Below are 23912 nucleotides of genomic sequence, written 5' to 3' on the forward strand. Positions count from 1 at the left end.
CCCTTTTCTGATGGGCTATGTTTTCATAAATTTACAGGACATTAAACATTTTCAAGTACATCAAAACTAAAAACTGATTAAAATATTTATTGGCAAATTTTGTATCATAAAACAATATCACAGTTCATTAGGGAAAAATTATAGCATGGTTAAGTTATCTTTATACTGGCAACAATGTACATTAATAACAATTTTCAACTGTCCACCAATTTTAACATGTATAAAAGTAACATACAAATAACTTCATACAATCCAAAAAAATTCTTTTTATGTGGTTCTAGAAACAACCAAATGACAAATAACTGGTTATATTTAACATTGCACAAATAATCATGTTCATTACATCAAATCTCTAACATTTACAATACCCTGGTAGCATAACATTTAAAATAGTGTCACTGTAGTTCACTTTCGAACATTTTCTAATGCTTCTTTCAAGACTTTGAGCACCATTTGGACATTTTCTGGTTTACAGTTGTATCCCATAATTCCAACACGCCAGACTTTTCCCACCAAGTCTCCCAAACCACCAGCTATTTCCACTTTGTAACTGAAATGTATTTAAATTACAAAAAAAATTAAGCCACTAATTAAGAAATAAAAATAATTGTGCAGTCTGAAAAAGTTAATTTTATTTTGGATAGCCCCAAAACTCACTGTGTATCAAATATTCTAAAATTAACTAGCATTCAAAGATAAAAGAAAATTACTTTTTCATGGCATAGTCAGTGACATCCTTCCAGTTGACACCTTCAGGTACCTTTATTGTTGTAACGCATGGATTCCTTATCTCCTGCAAGCATACTTTTATTAGATTGAAACTAACCACAAAAAACTACAGCTTCTCATTCAAAATAGAAACCAAATCATAACAGAACCAAGCGATAATTAGCTACCAAGTCAGCTGAATTAGGCTATAAAAAATGTATTTAAAAAAGTGAACCTCACAAAACATAAAAATTTGAAAGCTGGCTAGTGTTTACAATGATAGAAGTTAACAATACCTTGTTCTTAACCAGTAGCTCTAGGCCAAGGTTTTCCAGACCATTATATAATAATTCTGAACAAGCTCTATGGTCTTCCCAAGACTTTTCTAAACCCTGAACAAATTTTTTAAATTGCATAGAATTATTTTTGGTGTGTGATGTAAGGTGGTTTGGTGTAAATGAATCCATTGCAAAAATGAGCATGCAATTTATCTTAGAAAGATTTAAAAATTAACTACAAGATTCACCTCTTCAACTATCCTGGCCAGTCCCTCCCTTAAGCCATAGACGCTGGTAACCATTCCAGTATGGTGGTATCTAAACGGAATTAAACATGTTTGTGTAAATGTATGATTTCAGTAATCCATCTTAAAAAAGATAACTTATTCATATATTCAACAATTTGTTAGAACAAGGATTAAATTGGCTTAAAATTAAACAATATAACTGCTGATGATGTGTCTTGTTCCCTAGCTCTCACTATACATCTTGAGAACCACAACACTACACAATAATGCGAATAACATTAACAACAGTATTTGTTAGAATATTGTTAGAGAAAATAAACCAGTTTACAAACTGACACTTAAACAACAGTAAGTCAAACTGATTAACATTACATATCTATTGACTCTAGGTAACAGATTGATAAAAACATTAAAATACCTTCTTGGTCCCTTGTCACAACCCCAGTAGTTTGCCAACTCATTGGCATCAAAATAGTATGATCTAATCTTTGTTTTTCTACTTGTTATTTTGTCCCTGTAATAAAATTAATTGGTTTGTAGATAAATAATAATAAATTGAATTTTCAAAGGGTTTTTGTTAGGAATAAAAAAAAACAAAGAACTACAAAATAAAACATGCATTGTATTTTTCAATTTTAAGTATTAATGAATGGCATTAGTATAGACATTCATGAATATTGTAACTAAGATGAAACAACAAACCTTGCTCTTTGGTTAAAGGAAATGGGACTTGTTGCAGGTGGAGCTCCAATTACTTTTTGGGAACCAGAGTACAAAATATCTATATCTAAAAATCAAGAAAATAGTCTCATGATTTGCAAACTGTCACACATTTTTTAAAAAAAGGTAGTGGTAGAAATTGTAGGGTGTAAATTAAAAAGACAACCAAAGAAAACTGCTTAAAATCTAAGTATCTTTTTCTTCAAAACTTAATAAACTTGCAATTTATTAAATAAGCAATATTTATTATTCATCAGTATTACAAAACAGAATAGTGGGTATAAACAATTTATTTTTTAAAACTTCTTTTAAGGTGAATTGAGCAGTCATTTCACTAACTAAATTTTCTAACCGCAAACAAATAAGCACATATTAATAAGACATGTGGGATCTACAATATAATTTGATTACAGATATTTGTTTTGAGATAGCTCAATATCTTATAGAAGTTAATTATATTATACCCCAGGCATCCATATATAACTGTTTTCCACCTAATATGGCAACAGAGTCAACCAACAGTAGTGCATTATACCTGCAATTAAAATTTCACACAAAATAGTATTAGAATTGCATCTAAAGCTATAAATAGCTTACTTTCCAACACTTCTTTTAATATAATCAGTTACCAAAATACCTAAACAAAGATTCTTTTTTAAGACTTATTTTTGAGTCAAACAACAATAGGCCTATAAAGTGGATGGTGGCTGAGTAAAAACTTTACTGGTAATATGAAAACCTACTTATGGCATAGTTCACCAAGACCTTCCAGTGGTTGGGCAGTTCCTGCAGATGACTCTCCGTATGTGACAAACACTAAACTTGGCTTGTGCTCTTGCAAGCCCTGAAAATGGCCATACAACAAACTATGTAAGATATGTTGAAGCAGGAAGTTGGTGTGCATATGACTAGCTCTCATGCTACTGTTCTCTATGATGGAGTCACATGTTTAAAAAAATTAAGGCTAGGAAACTATGGATTCTGGAAAAAGAAACACAAAACTGAAAAAGATATTGGGTAAAAAAGAATTAAAATGTATCTCACAGATATGTCAACTATGCAAAGCATACATTTTATCCAATAAAATGGACATTATTTTAAAAGAGGTAGATTCTAAATAAAATTATTTTCCACTAGATCTAGATCAGTGTATTATTTTTATTAAAAAAACTATTCCATGCTATATATAATAAAATGATAATACATTTATCAAATTACCTTCTCTATTTCTTCAAGTGTAAAAACTTCTCCATAAGGACAAATAATTTTCTTTGCGATAGACCCTGAGATTTAAATGAGATTATTTTCAGAACATAAAATGGGCTAAATTTAAATTTTATCTTCTAAATGTATAGAGATTTAGAAATAGAAAATCTATTCTGAGCCAGAAAAGGAAAAACAATTACCATTTCTCTCCACCATATCAGCTAATCTCTGGCCCCAAATTCCATTCTGGCATATTAGAGCTACTTCACCTGCTTCTAGCAGATTCACCACTGCTGCCTCCATTGCAGCATGTCCTATTTTATGATGCAAAACACACTTTGTTTATAACAAATGTTGTACAATCTTTATACAAACTATCCTACCCATAAAAACATCCTTGCCAAATAATGAATATATTGTTAACCCTTTCATTTTACAACTACTTTAACAAGATATCATGTATGGTTTACAATTGTAACCAATACTACTCTGCAAAATAGATATTTAATTGAAAAATATCAGACTTAAATCACATTAAATATAGAATCTACAAACCTGCAAAATATTACATTATTATTATTAATTAATGAACAGAACAATGTGTTAGTTTGATTTAGTTATAGTGTTATAGTTATAAAATACAAACAATGGTGTAGCTTACCAGTGCCAGAAATTGCAAATGTCCACTCATTTTTTGTCTGAAAAATGTACTGTATTCCTTCTTTCACTTCATCCATGATCTAGAAACAACAAGGATAGAATTGCATTTTTATCCTAAGTATATTAACACTAAATAAACTATGTTCACAGTTTTATTTTCTACACATGTGAGACCAAAAAAAACTGTTTGTTTTAAAAAATAAAACTGGCAATTTTTTACACATCAATTTAAATTTGGCCACATTTTTTTTATTCTAGATTATGTTATATGCCATTAATTAATTAAATAGTTAATTTAAAAAAAAAAGAAATTCTTATAAACATTTATTGTGCTACAAATACAATAATGGGATTTTTATTTCTACAGTTGAATTAATTAAATCCAATGGGTTTTTTAACATTAGAAGCATTTAGATATTGTATCAATTTCCTCTGCCATATGGTTACCTTTGTAAACTCTGGGTGCAAGTGACCTAACATTGGCAAGGATCCTGCAGCCAACACCCTCGGTGGACAGTTCGATGGCCCAGGTCCCATTAACAACTTCGATGGAACATCCATAGGTTTCATCAAACACTTCGGCGGCGAGACCGACATTGCTGGAGATTCCATTCGAGCAGATGTTGAAAATGTTGCCGTCGCAGCTGCACGCGAATGCAGTTGTTTTAAAATACACAGCGATGACCAGCCTCGTTTTATCGACCGCTGGTTATATAGGTCGGAAAACGTTTTTCTTAACGAAAAAGCCATGGCTATATTTCCTTGTGCTGGTTTCACTGAGATAGTTTATCTATTGACTATATCTATTTACTACTCTAATAAACGCAAGTGCACCAAAAGTTTTAAAAATGTATGAATATTTTGCACTGACAGTAGGCCTACTACTGCACTATGTGACAAGACAATAATGATAATCCATTTACCATTATGTTTTAGTTTTCATTAATTCGGATTTAATTTCTGCAATAAAAACCTACTGTACGGCTTTCAAGATCTAGCTAAAGTAATCAAACTCTTAAATTAAAATGTTGACTACAAATTAGGAGAAAATATGCTTGCAAATGTGCATAGAAATAGCAATAGATTAGTCTCGGGAATTTGACATGGTTGGCTACTAAATGTCATGCATGTCCCACATCGGCTCGTCTTAGTTAGCTAGAATTTAACATACTACGCAAGACAGGTGAACTTTGTGTATTTTAGTGAATAACCTATGACCTTTAATACTCTCTTCAACCCCAATGTTAAACTGAAAGAGTAAAAGAAAACTCAACCAGTGTTTCTTCCAGACTTTTTTCTCCGTGGGGGGGGGGGGGGGGGGCGCACTCATTATTTTCGGGGGCGGGGGCGGACAACATTTTCCGGTGTGGGGGGGGGGGGGGTGGACACTGGTAAAAAAATATGTTTCCTATATAAATTTCATCTCGTTCGGGGGGGGGGGGGGCGGTAGACTTTCTTCTGCCCCCCAGAAGAGATGTCTGGAAGAAACTCTGAACTCAACGATGGGCAATATATTGTTTCGTCATTTCAAAGGCCGATGGGATAAGTAGTAAGATTTCCCCTTGGCTTTACAACTTTAAATGTGTTTACGCTATGAATATTAATAAGAAAAGTCCCTGAAATGATGTCATGCTTTTTGTTACGCTTGTTCCCCCCCTCCCCTCCATCACACATCGTCACAAAAAGTAACCCCCCCCCATAAAATGACGTCAAACATCAATCAACCTAACCCCTCCCCCTCCCATATCTTCCCGCCCCGCCTATTTAAAATATCGACAAAGCACGGTCAACTTAAGGTATTTCATTTCAATCAATTTCTATTACAATTTATTAAAACAATTTTACCTAAAATGTGAAATAACGGCAAAAATTCAGTCTCTATAATTACTTTATTTAAATGCAAAAGTTTGACGTCACACTATCTTAATTTCCCCCTACCCCCCCCCCCCCTTTATCACACATCGACACAAAATTACTTAACCCCTCACCCCCCCCCCCCCTTTACGAGTGTGACGTCATTAATGGACGACCCTTATGCCTTATGGGTAGGCTATAACTACCAATCACGTGCCTATGTTCTGTAAAACTATTAATTTCTGACAGCATTGATGATTTTGTTCAGGTATTGTTCCTCATCAGGTGATGTTGAGTTCTGCCTTCGGTTATCATCCCACTCCGCCCCGTAAACGAAATTGAAAAAAATATTTGGAAAGTGTATAGCCCAGGGGTCTGCAACTTTTCGAAGCGGAAGAGCCAAAAGTTACAATTTTCAAAATTTCCCTGGTTTTAAAGAGCCGCTGACATTTTTTTAATTCAAGTATTTTATTTTTTTATTAAGATTATTAGTATTTGTGCAAGGAGCTGGAGGGCCACATCTTGACATCAAAAGAGCCGCATGCGGCTCGCGAGCCGCAGGTTGCCTACCCCTGGTATAGCCAATACTTTAACCGGTGTTCACCCACCCAACCCCTTTTCATGAGTCCCCGTCCGTCCGTTACGCATCTTCTTGTCACCGTAGTAAATGACATTAAGGTAAGTAGCGTCACAGAGAGGTGGGGGGGGGGGGGGGGGCGAGGGCATAGTGGTGTTGATCTCGCCAGGATACAGAATTCAAGGGCGTGGTGTCTCCAAAAAGAAAAATAGCATATTTTAACTTTAATATCGTTTTTTTCCCCCGGTTATTTAAAAACTTAGAAAAGTTGTATACACCAGGAAGGGGATGAGAACAATTAGGCTGCATGTAGTTTTAGTACATTGTTGACGGAGATGGGTGACACTCTGGGTTACTGCACCAAATAACACCCGGCATAGTAACACTAAGCTATAGCCTTATCAATGTAAACCAGGTGGTTTCAAATGATGTGTGCTAATTTCTAAACATTAAATTATTTAAAAAAAACACAACCTCAGAAAAATTAAGTAGGCCAACTTTTTATGATTTACCCAGAGAGATTGAAATGTAATCATGCACTGTAATCTTAGAAAAGTCAAGGGCATTTACTTCTATTTCTAATATAGAAAACGCTAGCCAAGCCTCATATAGTTTCGGCATTCTCTTTTAAATTTTAAAATGATTTTATTGTTTGAATGGCCCTAAAGATAAGCCTAACGATGGGGACTTTAAGAACCACTTTTATATCGTTTATGATTATCGTTTGACAAAAATTAGGGCCCTAGGTTATGTAAAAAAAACAACAACAATAGAGTTTAAAATTAAGAAAAATGTGCGAAATTAAAAACTTTTAACAAATTTGCACCTCATTGCGTGGCCGAAAACTTGGGCAGATCTATAAACACCCAGCATAATGGTTCTCCCATCCTAGGCTAATACGAATATATTTTAGGCAGATTTTGCTCCCCACACTTCCATGTCATACGTCAGAACAAACTCAAGTCTATCTCCACTGCTATTACAATGTGTCCCACCACCCCAACCCCTCCTAAATAAAATAAATTAATATAATTTAGTTTTAATTTCTGTTTTGTTATTTTAAAATGCTTGATGGCCGCTTTTCTCATGGGCCCAAAGGTAAGCATCTCCAGTGTTTCTTTCGGGCATCTCTACCGGGCGCACGTCCACCGCCCCACTCCGGGCGAAATAAACAAATACAAAATGTATCGAACAAATTTATTTTAACTAGTGTCACCGTCAGTGTTTCCTCCATCCGCAAGTTTCAAGTTCCCCCAGGATAAAAATATCTAAAAGAAGTACTAGGTGTCACACACAGTGTTTCAGGTATCTCTTGGGGGGTGGGGAGGGCCCCATTTACCCCTCCCCCGCCAAACCCCCACAAAGAACATAGAATTTATATAAAAAATATGTACATCCAGTGTCCCCCTCCCAGTCCACCCCCCCCCGAAACCCCCGAAAGTTTCAAGCCCCCCCCCCCTCCACTTCCCATGGAGAAAAAAGTCTGAAAGAAACACATGCCACCTATACAACGTGGCATCAGCTGTGTCGAATTCGCTGCCGAAAGAAACCCAGAGTTTTCAGTTCTATCAACTGGTGTCCACTCATGTTCGACTATGTAGTTGTTCTAAGTTTGCTTCTGCACAACGCTGTTGTGTTATGGAACCCCGTAGAGGAAAACCGCTCATAGAATTATCAGAATGCTATATACAACAACAAATACTTTTCGTGGTACCAACGCTCGCGCCGGACCACCAAAATTATATTAATTGGGACATAAACGTAAAAGCCTCGCGTTGTTGTTCTTCTGTTTTTGTCCCCCCCCCCTGGTATTTATGACAGTTTATCAATGTTATAAACACTACTTTGTATGCCCATCTAATAATCTCAATTAGCCGCTGCTTCTAACGTTCCTTTTACTTTAGCACTTTAGCTGGCATAACAGATCAATTTTTACAGTTTGCTTTTAATATTCAATATCAATGGAGGCCAAAAGCCACGAAACTTTGCTTTTATTAAAATAAGTCTGAAAAAAGTTAACGCATGTTCTTGTATTAGGTTCTAGGCTAGATATAGATTCTAGGTCAAGTTAATCATTACTGAGTTGGTAAAATTCAAGAGTCGAAAATTTAAAGTTTTGTTACACGGAAATTGCACATTGGCAGTCATTATAGACAACAACGTTGTTTTCATTAGTTTCAAAATGGCCGACTTTCTAAATTTTCTGGATTATGTTCTGATAGCTCTTTAAAATTCAGTTCAATTTATTTTTTATTTGCCTATTCGTTATATTTTGCTTATGTATTATTTAATAAAAAGAAATCTTTTAGTTACAAGTAGCTAAAATTTGAAGAGAATAGGCAAGAGTATTTTTAATTTTATTTTTTAGGCTACAAAAACAAATTTTAGAAATTTACACAAAACAAACACTTACACAGTACTGTACACTTGAGTACACAGTGTACCCGGCTTTCATCAAATCAAGGACCGTCAGACCTCTGTTTCAAAGAAAAACTAACGAGCAAGTAAGTTGCATCTGATATTCCTATTACCTAGATCTATATTAATATTATTTACTAGCTAGATCCTTTTTTTTCTAGTGACTAGAATCTAGATTATTTATTAAATTAATAATAATATTATTAGTATATTAGTATTATAATTAGGCCTAACCTAAAATAATAATAATTTAATTTAATAATTTAATTTAATAGTCAATCAAATTGGAATCAAGTTCTTGTGTTCTAGATCTAGATCTATATCTATCTAGTATAGTAGTATAGTAGTATAGTCTGTACTCTGTACTATAGTACTATATAGTAGTATATAGTCTACTACTTAGAATGACTTATATCTATTCTAGATTCTAGATCTAGTTAAGTTAAAGTTAAAGTAATCAAAGTATTGTAAGTAGATCTACTAAGTCTACTACTACTGCAAAGTTTACTAAGTAGAGTAAAGTATCTAAATTATATTTATAACAATATAGAGAATAAAACTGAGTCAGTAGAGCTAGATCTAGATTACTGGTTACTAGATCTACATGACATTGTTAGTAACTTGGTTAGTATGGTAGATAATAGATATATATCATTAATTAATTAAATTACTCATGAGTAATGATTGACTAATGTTTAAAGACTTAAAATGCATACCATTCATAAAAAAAAACTACATTGGGAGCTGCTGGAGTTTTACATCTTATATTCTTAAAGTTGAAACCATTACTTTTTCTAGCTAGGCAAGTAAACTGTGATTCTACTTTGTCTATCAGTAGTTATGGAAGAGGAGAATGAAGATAACTTCTCAAGGTACACACCACAGCATCCACTTCCAGAAGAAATCAAGAAACTTGCAAGAGACAAAACTGTAGGTTGGAAACAAACTATACAACATAGAACTTGTTTCTAGTGGTACATATAGATTTAGTTATTATTGCATTTTTATTATTTTAATTGTTATTCAATTAAAGTAAGTTCTGAAAGATTGAATTATAATTTTCATCCTAGGTCTGTAAATACTGTGGTGTGAGTTACCTGATTCACAATGAGATCAAAGCTCTAGAAGGGAAACTAAAGGCAGCGGAAGGAGAGCTGTCTAGACTGAGAGGTCTAGAGAAGAGGGAGGAAGTGCTCAAACAGGAGACAGTTTTGTTGAAACACCAGATTTCTGATTTGAAGCTCATGATTGAAACTAACGGAAAATTGTATGTTTATCAGCATATCATCAAAATATGATTTTTTATTATAAAAAAGTGTATGAATTTCTAATGATCATACGCATTGGTTTTAATTCCAAAATTGCTATTGAAAATAGTATAAACTTTGATAATTTGTTTATGCTGTCTTGCAGGATAGAATCACAAGGCAACGAGATAATAAACAGTAAAGAAACACAAAAAGTATTAGAAGACACGCTCAAAACTTATAAGTAAGAAAATTGTTGACTTTGATTAAAAAGTAAAATGTATTATTAGGTCTATTTGAGCTTTGTTATAGTCCTACATTATCCTGAACTGACAGGATAGATGTCATGCTTTCTACTGAGTCATGTCACGTACTAATTGGTCAAAATTTGGTATTTTGTATTAGTTGGACTGATAGGGGATTAGCCTCATCACCTGAGTCCACATACAGTATGCAACTGCTATAGATAAACAACTAATTCAAATAATTTCAGGCCTAATTTTTACTTTATAATTTACAACAGCTTGTCAAGGGTTATTGATGCTATTTAATACAGATGATAATAATATCATAGCTCAATGCTGTTAGGTGATCTAGATTATTGGGCTTGTGTTGCCCAGACATTCTGTTTTAAAAACTCTGCTTAAATATGCAGGTCTTGTTGATAAAAGTACTTAATCTTCCGACAATTTTAGTCCTGTATATGGTAAAATAATTCTTTTACAGAGAAAAATATTTACGAGCCCTAAAGCAATGCTCCAACTTGAACCAGACTGTGAAGCAGTGGAAAGAGAACTTGGGATTTTTGAAAGACAGGGTTCTAACTTTTCAGTCAGAGATGTCAGAATCTATGAGACCAGCACTAGAAAATGTTGGGCGCATATCAGAACAATCAACAAAAGGTACATACTTCAGAACAATAACTATTTCATTATTTTATGGTATTGATCTGTTAGCTGTAAGTTTATCAGAAAAGTTGAGGGGGGGGGGGGGTGGGGCTATGTTGCTTGGATGGTGTGATTGGATGGTAGAGCTAATCCAGGTCTCAAGTTAAGGTCCCGAGTTAATGTCACCGAGTGTACCCAGCTCTGATGGGTACCTGACATATATTAGCGAAAGTAAAGGGGGTTGGGCATAGAGCTGACCTCGCTATCCCTTTGAGGTCCCTAAAACAAGTGATTTCTGCTTCACCTGTCTCATGGATCATCAGGCTCGAAAGGGTAACTTTTTAAGCTAGATTTGGGTTTGGGTTAGAAATAAGATTAGCATTAGAAATTATAATAATTTATTGGCTAATTTACTACCAGTAATCTAACACCCCTTTATTTAGAAGTTCCTATTATTGTATAGTTATTTAACACTAGTATAAAACATACACTTGGGTAAAATGATCAATTTCATGTGTTATTCATAATTTTTTACATGGTCCAATTAGTGTTATCAATGCTTTAAAAATCTGATTGCAGAACTAGGGACCTTGCAGTCACAACTGGAGTGCACAGAGATGGAGAAACTTGTCCTGTCTCAGTCCAACAAAACTCTTTCAGACAATTTGAAAACAAAAGAATTAGAAATGAAAAAGTTGCAAGATAAGTTGAAATCAAAATCCAATGTGTTAAAAGAAAAAGACGTGACAATCAGCCGCTTGGAGCATCAGATTGCCAATTTGGAAGGAACTGCAGCTTCACTCAAGTCCAAGGAGGATTCATTGAATAGTTTGTATTTCATTTGTAACAGCTTTTTTCCCCATTTCATTCAGATATGTTACTGTGTTACTTTTTTACCTTTAAAATAATCTTTGACTATTGTAAATTTGTAAGCTTAGATTTTTTTGTAAAAGTAAAAATAAAAACTTAAATGACATCAGATTGTAGCCTATGTTTCATACAATACAAATACATAATAGTGTGTACAAATTAAGTTTAGATTAAAAAACCTGACATTTTTACTTGATGTCCATTTGAAGCCAGATTAACTTTAATACCTAATACCTTTATTCAGTTCTTATATACACATTTTAAGTTAATAATACTTATTATCTTTTGTTTATTTATAATTTTAGGGATAAATGAAGAATTTAAGGAGAGCCAAGATCAATGTAAAATTTTGATGGTAGAGCTAGATCAGTACAAATTAAACATAAAGTAAGTATTACTGCTCCAAGGTTGGAGTAGGCCTTTTGTCTACTCTCAATATACCAAGCATATCTGTAATCTGTATTTAAATGGATTAAAACAAATGTTTAAAGTGTAGAAACAAATTTAGACCTTTGGATGTTCTCAAGGACTGTGGTATTAGCACATTCAAACACTTTTTTAAGAAAATAAAAGAAAAAAATATTTCAACAAATGAGTTGAGTTTAGCAATGATTTGTCATTCTAGGGCTAAAAACTCTGAGCTGACAGATGCACTTGATAAGCTAAAACAACTGGAGCATGACCATGAGTCTTCACTACAAAAGTAAGTTACTTCAAAGTTTTTATTAACATAAAACTCAAAACATTCCTAAAAGACTTTTAATAAACAGCAATTACACTTTTTTTAAAAGTGTTAAATATCAACTTATATTGATAGTTTAGTTGATGAGATTTATAAAGTTGATGTTATAAAAATTAGCCACACCTTTTCAGCATACAGATTTTTTTCAAACTATGGCAATACATTTTTATTATGAATTTAAAATTTTTTTTTCTTTCAAATTTTTACTTTTATCCTTTTCAAATGAGTGTTTTTTGTTTTAAATTTTTCAGGCTATATTTAGAAATCAAAGGTAAAGAGAATGAACTAACATCACATGTAAAGCAGATTAAAACACTAGAAAATCAATGCAGAGAGTTACAGAAAAAAGAAGCAGAGAGCTCACAATGGAGCAAAGTCAGCACAAGTGAGTTTATTAAAAAACTGTATTATGTTATTCATGGTTCAATGTGATGAAATTAAAAATATTTTTTTTTTACTAAATTTTAAAACTAAATAGAGCTAACTGTAACATCTGAAGTAGTAATTGTTTCATAGTTGAAATTATCTACAACTATTCTGAAATTAGATGAAGTTCAAGAATTGAAAGAAGCGTTACAGAGAGCTAAAGGAGATGTTGCAGCTCTGAAGTCTGAAAGGTAGGTCTTTTGATACAAGTCTAAAAATATCCTATTTTAACAGTATTTAATGCTGGAGCTTTTGTGGATAAATAATATTTGTATTTTTATGTGAAAAATGTATGTTTAAGTATATTACCTTAAATATATTTAGTTGATTAGTTAAATTAATTTTTAGGTTTTTTTTCCTTGCAATTATTTTTAGTTTTATTTTACTGATTAGACTACCGTACTGAATTTGTAACAATGAAATAGTTTACTGTTAAAACTACTGTACACTTTATGACCAGGGAGTTGATGATAGAGGCTCACCAAAACAGGATAGAGGATCTGAGAGAAAGTTTTAAAAACAAGATGGCTGAAGCAGATGATTGGCCCCAGAAAGTAAACATTTTTTTAAAATTAAGTATTTTGCACATATGCCATGTTATAGGTGTAGGGTGCAGGATAGGGGTAGGGCCCATGATAGGGATAGGGCACATGATAAGGGTAGGACACATGATAGGGCACACAATAGGGGTAAGGCACATGATAGGTGTAGGGCACATGATAGGTGTAGGGCACATGATAGGGCATATGATAGGTGTAGGGCACATGATAGGGGTAGGGCGCATGGTAGGTTAGGGCACATGATAAGGGTAGGACACATGATAGGGTAGGACACATGATAGGTGTAAGGCACATGAAAGGGGTAGTGCACATGATAGGTGTAGGGCACATGATAGGTGTAGGGCTCATGATATGTGTAGGGCACATGATAGGGCATATGATAGGGGTAGGGCACATGATAAGGGTAGGACACATGATAGGGTAGGGCACATGATAGGTGTAAGGCACATGATAGGGGTAGTGCACATGATAGGTGTAGGGCACATGATAGGGGTAGGGCACATGATAGGGATAGGGCACATTATAGGGCACATGAAAGGGCATATGATAGGGGTAGGGCGCATGATAGGGGTAGGGCGCAGGATAGGGGTAGGGCACATGATAGGGTAGGGCATATGATAGGGCACACGATAGGGCATTGCTTTGTAGCTATAATAAATATGTAACAGAAATGTCCCTAGGATGACTGATAAAGTTTAGAGAACTTATTATTTTCAAAGTATTCAAATTTCATCCATAAATCTTTTTTTAAAAATTTCAATGGTTAGTGTATTATATTAAAAAAAGTCTTTGTTTTTTATTAAAATGGGGAGTGTATTCCACCAAAACAAGCCACAAAATATACTAAATTCTTACAGAGCGGTGTTCTTTTAGTTTACTCATAAAATATCTTGTCACAGCTACAGGGAGCTCTAGCAGCAGAAAGGAGTCGGCACATGATGGAGTTAAAGACATTTGAAGAGAATCTCAAGCACCAGTTTGTTCTGGTAAGTGGCGTCTTGCATAGAGTTTGAATGTATGTTAGAGGTTCTGGTTAGTAAGTGGTATCATAGGCAGGGCTAGAATGTCTTCTGTTGGAGGTTTTATGTTAGTAAGTAATATCATGCATAGATTTAGAATATCTTCTGTTGGAGGTTTTATGTTAGTAAGTGGTATCATGAATAGATTTAGAATATCTCCTGTTGGAGGTTTTGTTAGTGCATTGTTAGTGTCATCATACATAGGGCTACTAAGTCCATTATAGTTTTGGTTAGTACATGGTATCATACATAAGGCTATAAAGTCTTCTGTTGGAGGTTTAGTTAATGAGTAGAATCATACATAGAGTTTGAATGTCTGTTAGAATTTTGGTTAGTAAGTTGCAACATAGATAAAGCTATAGTTTTATGACTTATATTGCTTTTAGTTGCCTATTCTTCTAGAAACCTAAGTCATATTGTATTAGATAAAACCAGACAGGAAATGAAGATTTTTTTGTTTTATGTCAGCTTTCAGAAAATTATTAATTATGTATATTTAGAAACTTAATCAATCTATCCCTAGTTGTCTGTTCTATTACAGACAAAATTAATAAAAAGCTTACTAAATCATTCCATCTGTGTGTTATTACTTCCCTGAAATGTTAAAAGGCTTCTGTATATATTTTTTAAATCAATTTTTGCTGCTCATAGGGTAGATAATCTGTAGATTTTAAAAATTGGTTTATCTCCCCTAGCTAAATAAAAAAAATATCATCAAAATATCCCTTTTGATGAAGCTTGTTATTAAAGCTAATGAAAAATACTTGCTTACAAAATTATTTTGCTACTTCAGGAGCTTCAGATTGAGAAGGATAAGTACAACGAGCTTTTAAAAAAATTTCAAGATCAGGAAAAAGAGAAATCATATTTGGTAGGTAGATCGTCTGTAAACAAAATGTTTTTCACCATAGCTTCTAGACCCCAATAGCTTGTTTAGTCTCTAACCGATTTTTTTATTCATCATGTGACTTTCTGTACAATCAATGCTGGTCATAACAACTATGCTTAAAAATATTTCTTGCATAGCTTACACATTAGTCTTGCAGAGATGCAATAAAAAAAGGGTCATTGTCCAGTTTGCCCTATTCTGTTTTATGGACATTGAAATGAGAGAGTGGACATCGATGTGGGTCATATCCATTACCAACCCTCTATCAGTATATTTTTGAGATGGACTTAATTTAATATTGTAATTAAGGCACACTTTCTGACATAATGGTCAGATCTATTTCTTTAAATGCCAAGGCTAATGGGCATAGTGCTGACCACACGATTTCTTCATATCCCAAGTCAACAAAACCCAGAGATGTGTATGGTCCTACAGTTCTACCCTCCCACTGTATCTTGTAAATCCTACAGTCCTCCCACCCCTCACACACAATCTTGTCCGTCCTACCCCCCCCAAAACACACACTATCTTGTAAGTTCTCCCCCACCACTGTATCTTGTTGGTCCTACAGTCCTAAGCCCCCCCCCCCCCACTATCTTGTAAGTCCTACCCCCCTCCACTATATTGTAAGTCCTACCCCTACTACTGTATCTTGTAAGTCCTACCCCCCCCCCCCCCCCACACACACACTATCTTGTAAGTCCTACCCCCCTCCCCCCACACTATTTTGTAAGTCCTACCCCCCTCCCCCCACACTATTTTGTAAGTCCTACCCCCCTCCCCCCACACTATTTTGTAAGTCCTACCCCCCTCCCCCCACACTATTTTGTAAGTCCTACCCCCCTCCCCCCACACTATTTTGTAAGTCATACACCCCTCCCCCTGACACCCACAGCGAGAGAACCAGCGGGCCCTGCTAGAGATCCAGTACAAGGAACAAATAGACGAACTTGTACGGCAAGTCACGGATGGCAAGAAGAGAGGGGCAGAGAGGGAGGAGGAGCTGACAAGGGAGATCACTAGCTTGAAAAAAATCATCAAGGACTTGCAAGATAGGCTAGGTGAGTTGTGTACCATTGAAATTGTATGCTAGAGATGACAGCATAGTAATTAATTTTTAAATTGTTAGGTTGAAATAACATATCTCATTAAATAAATGGGTGCAGGGGTAAAATTGTAGCAGTTCATACAGCAGGCCAGTTTTAAAGAATCCTTGAAAAAAATATATTTGGTTACATAAATTAGTTTCTAAAATTGGATTTAGGCTTCCTCTGTTTCTGCATGAAGCATTAGTTTTACTATGAAAGGGAGATTAAAAATATTGTAAACTTAATAATTGTATAGGTATAATATGCTTTAAGAGAGTTACTTTCTGACAGTTTTATACTTTCCTTTTGAATAATTGTAAAGCGTTTCATTTTGAGTTCGATTTAACATCAATGAATTGTTTTAAAATTTATTCTTTTAAATTTTGTACTTTAGATTATATATATAACTATATATATAACTATATATATATATATATATATATATATATATATATATATATATATATATATATATATATATAACCTATGCATTTGAGAGAAACCATGACCACACAACTTTTAAAAAACTATTTTAGCTCGACTTGATACATCAGACTCAGGGAAGTTAGCGGAGTACAAAAACAAGTTGTCTCAGGTGCAGCAGGACCTGCTGGATGCCAGAAGCAATGTGACCACACTGGAGTCTCAAGTCAAGGAGGCGCAGGAAGAGGTGAAAGTTGTTTTCTACTGTCCTGAACTATAATAAGTATAATATGCTTCAAAGATGTGATGTGTGCTTTTTGTACATTTTTAATTTAAAAAAAATATATTTGTATATATATATATATATATATATATATATATATATATATATATATATATATATATATATATATATATATATATATATATATATATATATATATATATATATATATATATATATATATATATATATATATATATATATACCTTGTCAGTCCCACAGTCCTCCATATATATATATATATATATATATATATATATATATATATATATATATATATATATATATATATATATATATTTATATATATATATATATATATATATATATATATATATATATATATATATATATATATAAAGGCTATATATATAGACAGACGTACACATACACATAGATATATATATAAATATAGATAGATTTAGATAGATATAGATAATATATAGATATAGATATAAAATTAGATATAGATAAAGATAGATAATTGAAAAAATAAAACCCATAACTGTATTTTTTATCCTCAGGCCCAATTTCTCCAAAATGTTGTGCGTAAAGAGTGTGAAGAACGGTTTGAGTTGACTGAAGCACTGAGTGAGGCCAGGAAGGAACTTCTACAGCTGAAGAAACCCCCAGGTGAGTGGAGGATTTGTACTCAAATGTAATGGGCTGTACTCAACTGTAAAGGGCTGTACTCAAATTTACTTGACTGTACTATATTGTAATGGGCTGTACTCAACTGTAATAGGCTGTACTCAACTGTAATGGGCTGTACTAGAATGTAATGGGCTGAACTCAACTGTAATGGGCTGTACTCAAATTTACTTGACTGTACTATATTGTAATGGGCTGTACTCAACTGTAATAGGCTGTACTCAACTGTAATGGGCTGTACTAGAATGTAATGGGCTGTACTAGAATGTAATGGGCTGTACTAGACTGTAATTGGCTGTACTAGACTGCTGACTAGACTGTAATGGGCTGTACTAGACTGTAATGGGCTGTACTAGAATGTAATGGGCTGTACTAGACTGTAATGGACTGTACTAGACTGTAATGGGCTGTACTAGAATGTAATGGGCTGTACTAGACTTAATGGACTGTACTCAACTGTAATAGTCTGTACTATACTGTAAAGGGCTGTACTATACTGTAATGGGCTGTACTATACTGTAATGGGCTGTACTAAACTCTACTAAACTGTACTAGCTTGCTCTAGACTACTAGACTACACTAAAATGGTGCATTGGATGCCTCTAATGAATGTTGATTCAATCTTAATTTTATCTTTTAAGATTATTAAATCACTATGATGGTATGTTTGAGTTGTATAGCCCAGGATTACTAACCTAAAAGTATTGATTTTTTTGTACACAAGCACATGTCCGTAGACGAACCTGCACTGACAGTTTCTCGATTTTTGTCTGGAAAAGCTAAAGGTCTGAGATAGTGCTGATAAAACTGATTCTTCAACATATGCCAAAGTCCATGAAGCAGATGAACTCTACTTCATCTGTCCCAAGGACTATTTGGTCTGACCGGGTACTTAATATTGAATTTCACTATGCATAAAAAACTTAGTAGAAAAATGTTAAAATCCACAGGGGGATATCCCAGCTTACAGAAGAGAGGAAGCATCAGCAGTATCCTGAGTCCGTCTCAGCCAAACTCTCCAGCCCCTCTGGCCAGTGGAGAGGACCCGGGGTCAAAGTTCAAGTCCCAGACAGCTGCCAGCAGTGTCAGCCTGAGTTACAGCCAGGAGAGCATCAGCGCCAGATTGAACAGCTCGGAGAGAAACGGTGACGCTCGGTTGTTAGAGAGCAGGAAAAGAATAGCCAATGTGATGGGCAGGAGATGAGGGCGTGTGTGTTGATTTAGTGATCCTGGATGTGTAAATTTTGATGTCTACATTGTTAGGCCGATGTATTATTTGTCAGTTTTATTACATTTATACATATTCATAAAAACAAGCTAAACACAGCCTAAATACAATTATAAATTCTTATATACTGGTGGTTGTATCCAGATTAGGCATGATTTTGGGTTTGTTTATCTTCCAGATTTTTTTAATGCTACTGACCAAAATATGTTTGTGATTGTCTTAAAAAAAAAACAGGCATGAGTAGAAACATTTTAGTGTGGCATTTGATGCATAGATGTAAATAAATGTACATTTTTCTGCTTTTATAATCAATTTATAATTTGTAGTATGATTATTTTATTGGCTTATACACTGGTTGTAGTATAACTACATGTGTGATGAAGTATTACATGAGATTAAAAGTGGAATAAAAACTAATCTATCCAACACACTGGGTTTGTTTTATTTGACCTTGTGATCTTATCTTGGACCTGAGGGGCACTTGAAGTCAACTGGAGGGGGTGTTTATGTGGTGACGAGGGGAGGGGTAGTTTTTGTCCTAATGTTTTCAAGTTTTTTTTTTGTTATGGCACAGGCCCAATAAGTCTATCTTCTCCAGTTCCCTCCCCTGAAAAGCTGGGCTGTGTTTGTTGGGATTTTAAAGATAAGATATAGGCATTGCATTATTTCAAACAGAGAATCTGTTTTTAATTCCTTGTTAGACTTAACTGTAGAGATAAATTATTGGTATCCCATTATTTCAAACAGAACACCTATTTTGACATTTATGTTAAACTATACTGAAAAGATAAATGTATTCCATTATTTCAAACAGAGAATCTTTTTTTACATTCTAGTTAGACTTTACCATGAAGTCTCTCAATAAGTTAAACGAGAAAAAAACAAGGTGACAGTAAAGTAAGTAAAGTTTCCTTCTCAAACCTGAAGGTCTATGGGGCAAGTGAAGTAGAGTTCACTTGTTTCTGTGACCTCAGTCTATGAAGAGAATGTGGTCAGCACTATGCCCAGCCGCCTTTACTTTCCCTAACGTGAGTTAGGTACCCATCAGAGTTGGGTGGACTCAGGGACTCAAGGTGACAGTAGTATCAACATATTCATCCAGTCAATTTGAGTGGCAAGCATTTAATGAAACTACCACTACAGAAAACAACAATGTTATAATATTGCTGTGCACTATCCTCTAACATGAAGAAGGTTAAGACCCGCCCTGCGCAACCAGACACCCTTGCCTCAGCAGACGTGTAGGTTTTTTTTGTTTACCTGCACTGTAAGCGACTCTTGCTACTTGTTTTGTTTGTGGTTCACGCCCACCCCCCTCCCTCATCATCAACAGGATGTGTCCGGGATATCCGGACCTTGAGGGCCAGTTAACACTTAGGCCCTAATTAGATATGTGTATCAGACAAATAGTTCAGACTTAACTAGTCAAATAACAGTAGTATGTAAAACAAATAATTCAGTCTTACAGAACAAATAGAAGTTGAATATGTGTGTAAAACATAATTGTCGTGTAATTTATAATATAAATGTAGGCTTTACAGACTTTGCAAGGGATTATTAATTACTTAAAGATGTAAAAGAAATGACAAATTTGGATAAATCCCCGAGCCATATAAAGTTATATAACATTTTCATAGACCATGAAATGTCAAGTAAGAACATTCTTTAAAAAAACATTTAATTAAAAAAAAATAAAGCAAAGATAAAGTTAACGCAGAAATATATCTGTTCCATTCTGTTCTGTTCTTCTCTCTTCTGTTCTGATTCTGTGGGCTCTGTTCTGTTCTTTTTCGTTCTATTTTTTAAACAACTGCTTTATACATTTCTTTGCCATCAATATTTGCTTAGCTCCGGATAGACCTTGATTCTGCTTTTTGTGTTCTGCTCTATCTTAAGACAGTCGGTTATTCTGTTCGATTCTGTTCTTATCTCTATGGCTCTATCGTTTTTGTTTAGGTTCTATTTATCTGTTGTTTTCTTTTTTTCCTTTCTCTTTACATGTTGTTTTCTTATTTTCCTTTCTCTTTACATGTTGTGTTCTTATTTTCCTTTCTCTTTACATGTTGTTTTCTTATTTTCCTTTCTCTTTGCCTGTTTTTGTTCTGTTTTCAACCCGTGCTCTGTTCCAAATAGCCAATACAATTTTGACATGCATTTGAATTACACTTTTTTTGTTATAATAGATAGTGTACTCAGTCATAAGTTTAGGGCAACCATGTTTTTCCAACTATATCACCTACACCTTAAAGAAACAGCTGCATGTTAGTGTGCTTAACCAGAGACAATGTGATTAAATATGCAGTTCTTTATTGATAATAAATTCTATTCTTTTTTTCTTCTTTTTTTTCGACTTCGGTATTTTTATCTGTTATGTATTCTTTATGTTGTTTTTCTTCTTCTTTTTCCCCGTTGTTATTTTATCTTTAGTACATTATCATGGACTTCACGCAGGTGATGCATCTTGAACAAGACTGGTTGATATAATTGACAGGGAGTTGCATATCAAAATAGTTTGTAATAATCAAAATAACACACTTTTTACCAACAATATTTTTCAATAACATAGTCTGGGGACCCAAAAATCAGGAGGACGTAGAGAGGAGGGGGAAAGGAGGGGAATTACTTTCCGTTCAGTCACCTCTTATTTTGTTCCCGCAGTTTTGTTGGCTACATATGACACCACTCCCCCCACCTCCTTTCTCGTCTTGCGTTTTAAGTTTCATAAAAATCTAGCTTGGACACGGAAACGATTTTTCTACAGGTAAACTTTGGGGGCTGTGTCAAGGTGTACTGGGCCTACCAGAGTTGTCATGTCATGTCTACACGGTTATCAAAACGTTGCACACAAAAAAAATAATCTTAAGCTAGCTTAGCGTGTGCACACTAACCACACACGAACTCAACCTGTCGTTTGCAAATGACAAAAAATAGTTGTGTTAAAATAAAAGACTGTTTGTTTTAGCGTGGATCACTTATCTTGAAACCACTGAAGCGGAACGACTGGTAAGTCAGACACGGTTGCACCGTTGCACCTAATACATATGCTCAGGCTGTGGGATAAGGAAAATATGTTTTTGTCCGTTGTTCACTTTACAAAGGTAACGTAAAAATTATTAAGTAAACCTTTTTAGCAATTGAGGCAGATATTTTGTGTGTGTATGGAAATTACAGAACATTACTTAATCAATTAATATTACCGTAAAAATTCGATCACAAATATTATTTAATTAATTAATTATTATTAACATAAGAATTCGAAGTCTGACACCAAGTTTGACCTATTTTCGTGACATACTTTTTGTAACATGTCAGAACTGTATTTTACCTTCAATAGAAGCACAACTAAACGTGGTCGTACATAAAGACGTCGAGCACCCAACATTCACACGCCGAAATAAAAAGCCTCTCTACACACGAAAAGACCGCACCGAGCTATAATCTCGCTTAAATTAGCTTTAGATTTAACGGTTAAGTCTTTTTTCATATTTGCTCAAAAAAAATAAAATAAAAATAATATTCAGTGTTTTTTATATACAGTGGTATGTAGTGAGGTCAATCTGTTACATACATGGGTCATATGTGTGTGTAACAGTGGCGTAGCGAGGTCGGGTGTCACCCGGTGCGGCACTTAATGGTGTCACCCCCCCCCCCCAGAGGCGTTGCTACCTTTACCGGGGACAAACTTTCAAGTTTTCGATTTGCACCCCCCCCGGCCCCCTCAAACTTTCGATTTGCATTCCCCTCAAGTTTTTGTCTATATATTTTGCTATTTTTTTACCTTGGTGTCACCCCCCCCTAAATGGTGTCACCCGGTGCGGTCCGCACCCCCGCCCCCTCTCGCTACGCCCCTGGTGTGTAATATAATGGGGTCAGTGTTTTATCTAGTGAATCAGACAATGATACAGTGGGGTCTGCGTTTATTTATATACTGGAGTCAGTCTGTTATGTATTGGGGTCAGTCTGTTATGTATTGGGGTCAGTCTGTTACATACTTGGGCCAGTGTGTAACATGATGAGGTCAGTGTGTTATGTAGTTGGGTTAGTCTGTTATACTGTGTTCTGAAAATAAAATAAACATGCTTTCTTTAATTAATCCATTGGCTGCTCAAAGGTAAGCAACCATAGCTTTTATTTAAGAAAGCTAGTTAGTTTAGTTTTCTTATTTCCGCGCATTCAAAAGATTTTAAAAAAATGTTTTATCTAAGTTATTGTTCATAAACAACAACACACATAACAACAGGGGGCGCTATTATGATAATATTAGGGTGTATTCCCGCCATGGTCATCTCCCTTGTAAATTTTGGAATGCGACTAGTATGAGAAAACAATGTCGTGAAATGCTTTTAGGACATACTGAACATAACAATAACATCTGACGGTGTTAAAGGTGCACAAAGAAGTATCTGGTCTGTTAGTTTTTTGTCTTTTGATGAATATTTGCGTAGCTGGGTTAGATGGTGTGGGGGAAGTGGTAAAATCATATATAAGCTTGGACCTTTAAATCTATGATGCTACACACACTGAGAGGCGTGGCCTAGCGGTAGAGAGCTACACTGCTAACTTAGGAGTATATTGTTCGAATCCGGTTTCAAATCAGTAGAACCATGTGTCTTGGGCACGAACGGGAAACAAAGGTGATATACAGTTTTAAAAAACACGTCATTTAATAGAATACTGGCCTTCGCTAATTGTGAAATGAAAAATCACTTTGCACAGTTTACGTTGAATTAGCATTTATTTACCTTTATCGTTTTGATGATGTGTGTTTTTCCCACGTTTTCTTTAACTTGCTTTCGCGTCTTTCCAATCAAATCTTGCGATCAAAATTTTGGGCACTTCCCAGTTAGCTAGCGCGCTGAAATTTTCAGGGAAGCTTTGTTTCCAATGACAATAGAATATTCAATTGTTATTATTACTAAATTGATCCATG

General features: G+C 34.6%; 3 protein-coding genes across 3 annotated transcripts in view; 2 read left to right on the forward strand and 1 right to left on the reverse strand.

The window, feature by feature from the left end:
• Position 1: 1 nt before the first annotated feature.
• Positions 2–4955, reverse strand: LOC131940232 (alanine--glyoxylate aminotransferase). The gene is made up of 12 exons (XM_059298861.1): positions 4268–4955; positions 3822–3900; positions 3361–3474; positions 3173–3237; positions 2698–2798; positions 2419–2489; positions 1937–2021; positions 1653–1748; positions 1235–1304; positions 1005–1100; positions 711–793; positions 2–550 (listed from the first exon to the last, which is right to left on the reverse strand). The coding sequence occupies exons 1-12, from the start codon at positions 4568–4570 to the stop codon at positions 406–408; spliced, it is 1308 nt and encodes a 435-aa protein (XP_059154844.1). The 5' UTR covers positions 4571–4955; the 3' UTR covers positions 2–405.
• Positions 4956–8444: 3489 nt separating this feature from the next.
• On the forward strand, positions 8445–19398 carry LOC131940234 (uncharacterized). The gene is made up of 17 exons (XM_059298863.1): positions 8445–8755; positions 9505–9599; positions 9740–9936; positions 10083–10160; positions 10643–10818; positions 11383–11631; positions 11979–12060; positions 12299–12376; positions 12667–12800; positions 12963–13032; positions 13302–13395; positions 14301–14387; positions 15214–15291; positions 16205–16370; positions 16934–17067; positions 17628–17736; positions 18705–19398. Exons 2-17 carry the CDS (start codon positions 9510–9512, stop codon positions 18956–18958), a joined length of 2076 nt encoding a protein of 691 aa, XP_059154846.1. The 5' UTR covers positions 8445–8755; positions 9505–9509; the 3' UTR covers positions 18959–19398.
• Positions 19399–21738: 2340 nt separating this feature from the next.
• The window catches only part of LOC131940217 (uncharacterized), a 32218-nt gene continuing 30044 nt past the window's right edge, over positions 21739–23912 (forward strand). The window contains exon 1 of the mRNA XM_059298844.1: positions 21739–21985. The gene's annotated coding sequence lies outside the window, so the exon portion shown is untranslated. The remainder of the gene's footprint in view (positions 21986–23912) is intronic.

The sequence above is a fragment of the Physella acuta genome, unplaced genomic scaffold (assembly GCF_028476545.2).
Source record: "Physella acuta isolate Inbredline_101_S28 unplaced genomic scaffold, ASM2847654v3 ptg000312l, whole genome shotgun sequence".
Taxonomy (NCBI): domain Eukaryota; kingdom Metazoa; phylum Mollusca; class Gastropoda; family Physidae; genus Physella; species Physella acuta.

Bases quoted from the DNA above. Each gene is read 5' to 3' on its own strand.
- LOC131940232 (XM_059298861.1), bottom strand. From the start codon at position 4,570: ATGGCTTTTTCGTTAAGAAAAACGTTTTCCGACCTATATAACCAGCGG. The intron at 2,022-2,418 runs GTATAATATAAT...CTTGATTTTTAG, and splicing joins GTTATATATGGATGCCTGGG to ATATAGATATTTTGTACTCT. The intron at 1,101-1,234 runs GTGAATCTTGTA...AAATTTGTTCAG, and splicing joins TGGCCAGGATAGTTGAAGAG to GGTTTAGAAAAGTCTTGGGA.
- LOC131940234 (XM_059298863.1), top strand. From the start codon at position 9,510: ATGGAAGAGGAGAATGAAGATAACTTCTCAAGGTACACACCACAGCAT. The intron at 11,632-11,978 runs GTTTGTATTTCA...TTATAATTTTAG, and splicing joins CAAGGAGGATTCATTGAATA to GGATAAATGAAGAATTTAAG. The intron at 13,396-14,300 runs GTAAACATTTTT...ATCTTGTCACAG, and splicing joins CAGATGATTGGCCCCAGAAA to CTACAGGGAGCTCTAGCAGC.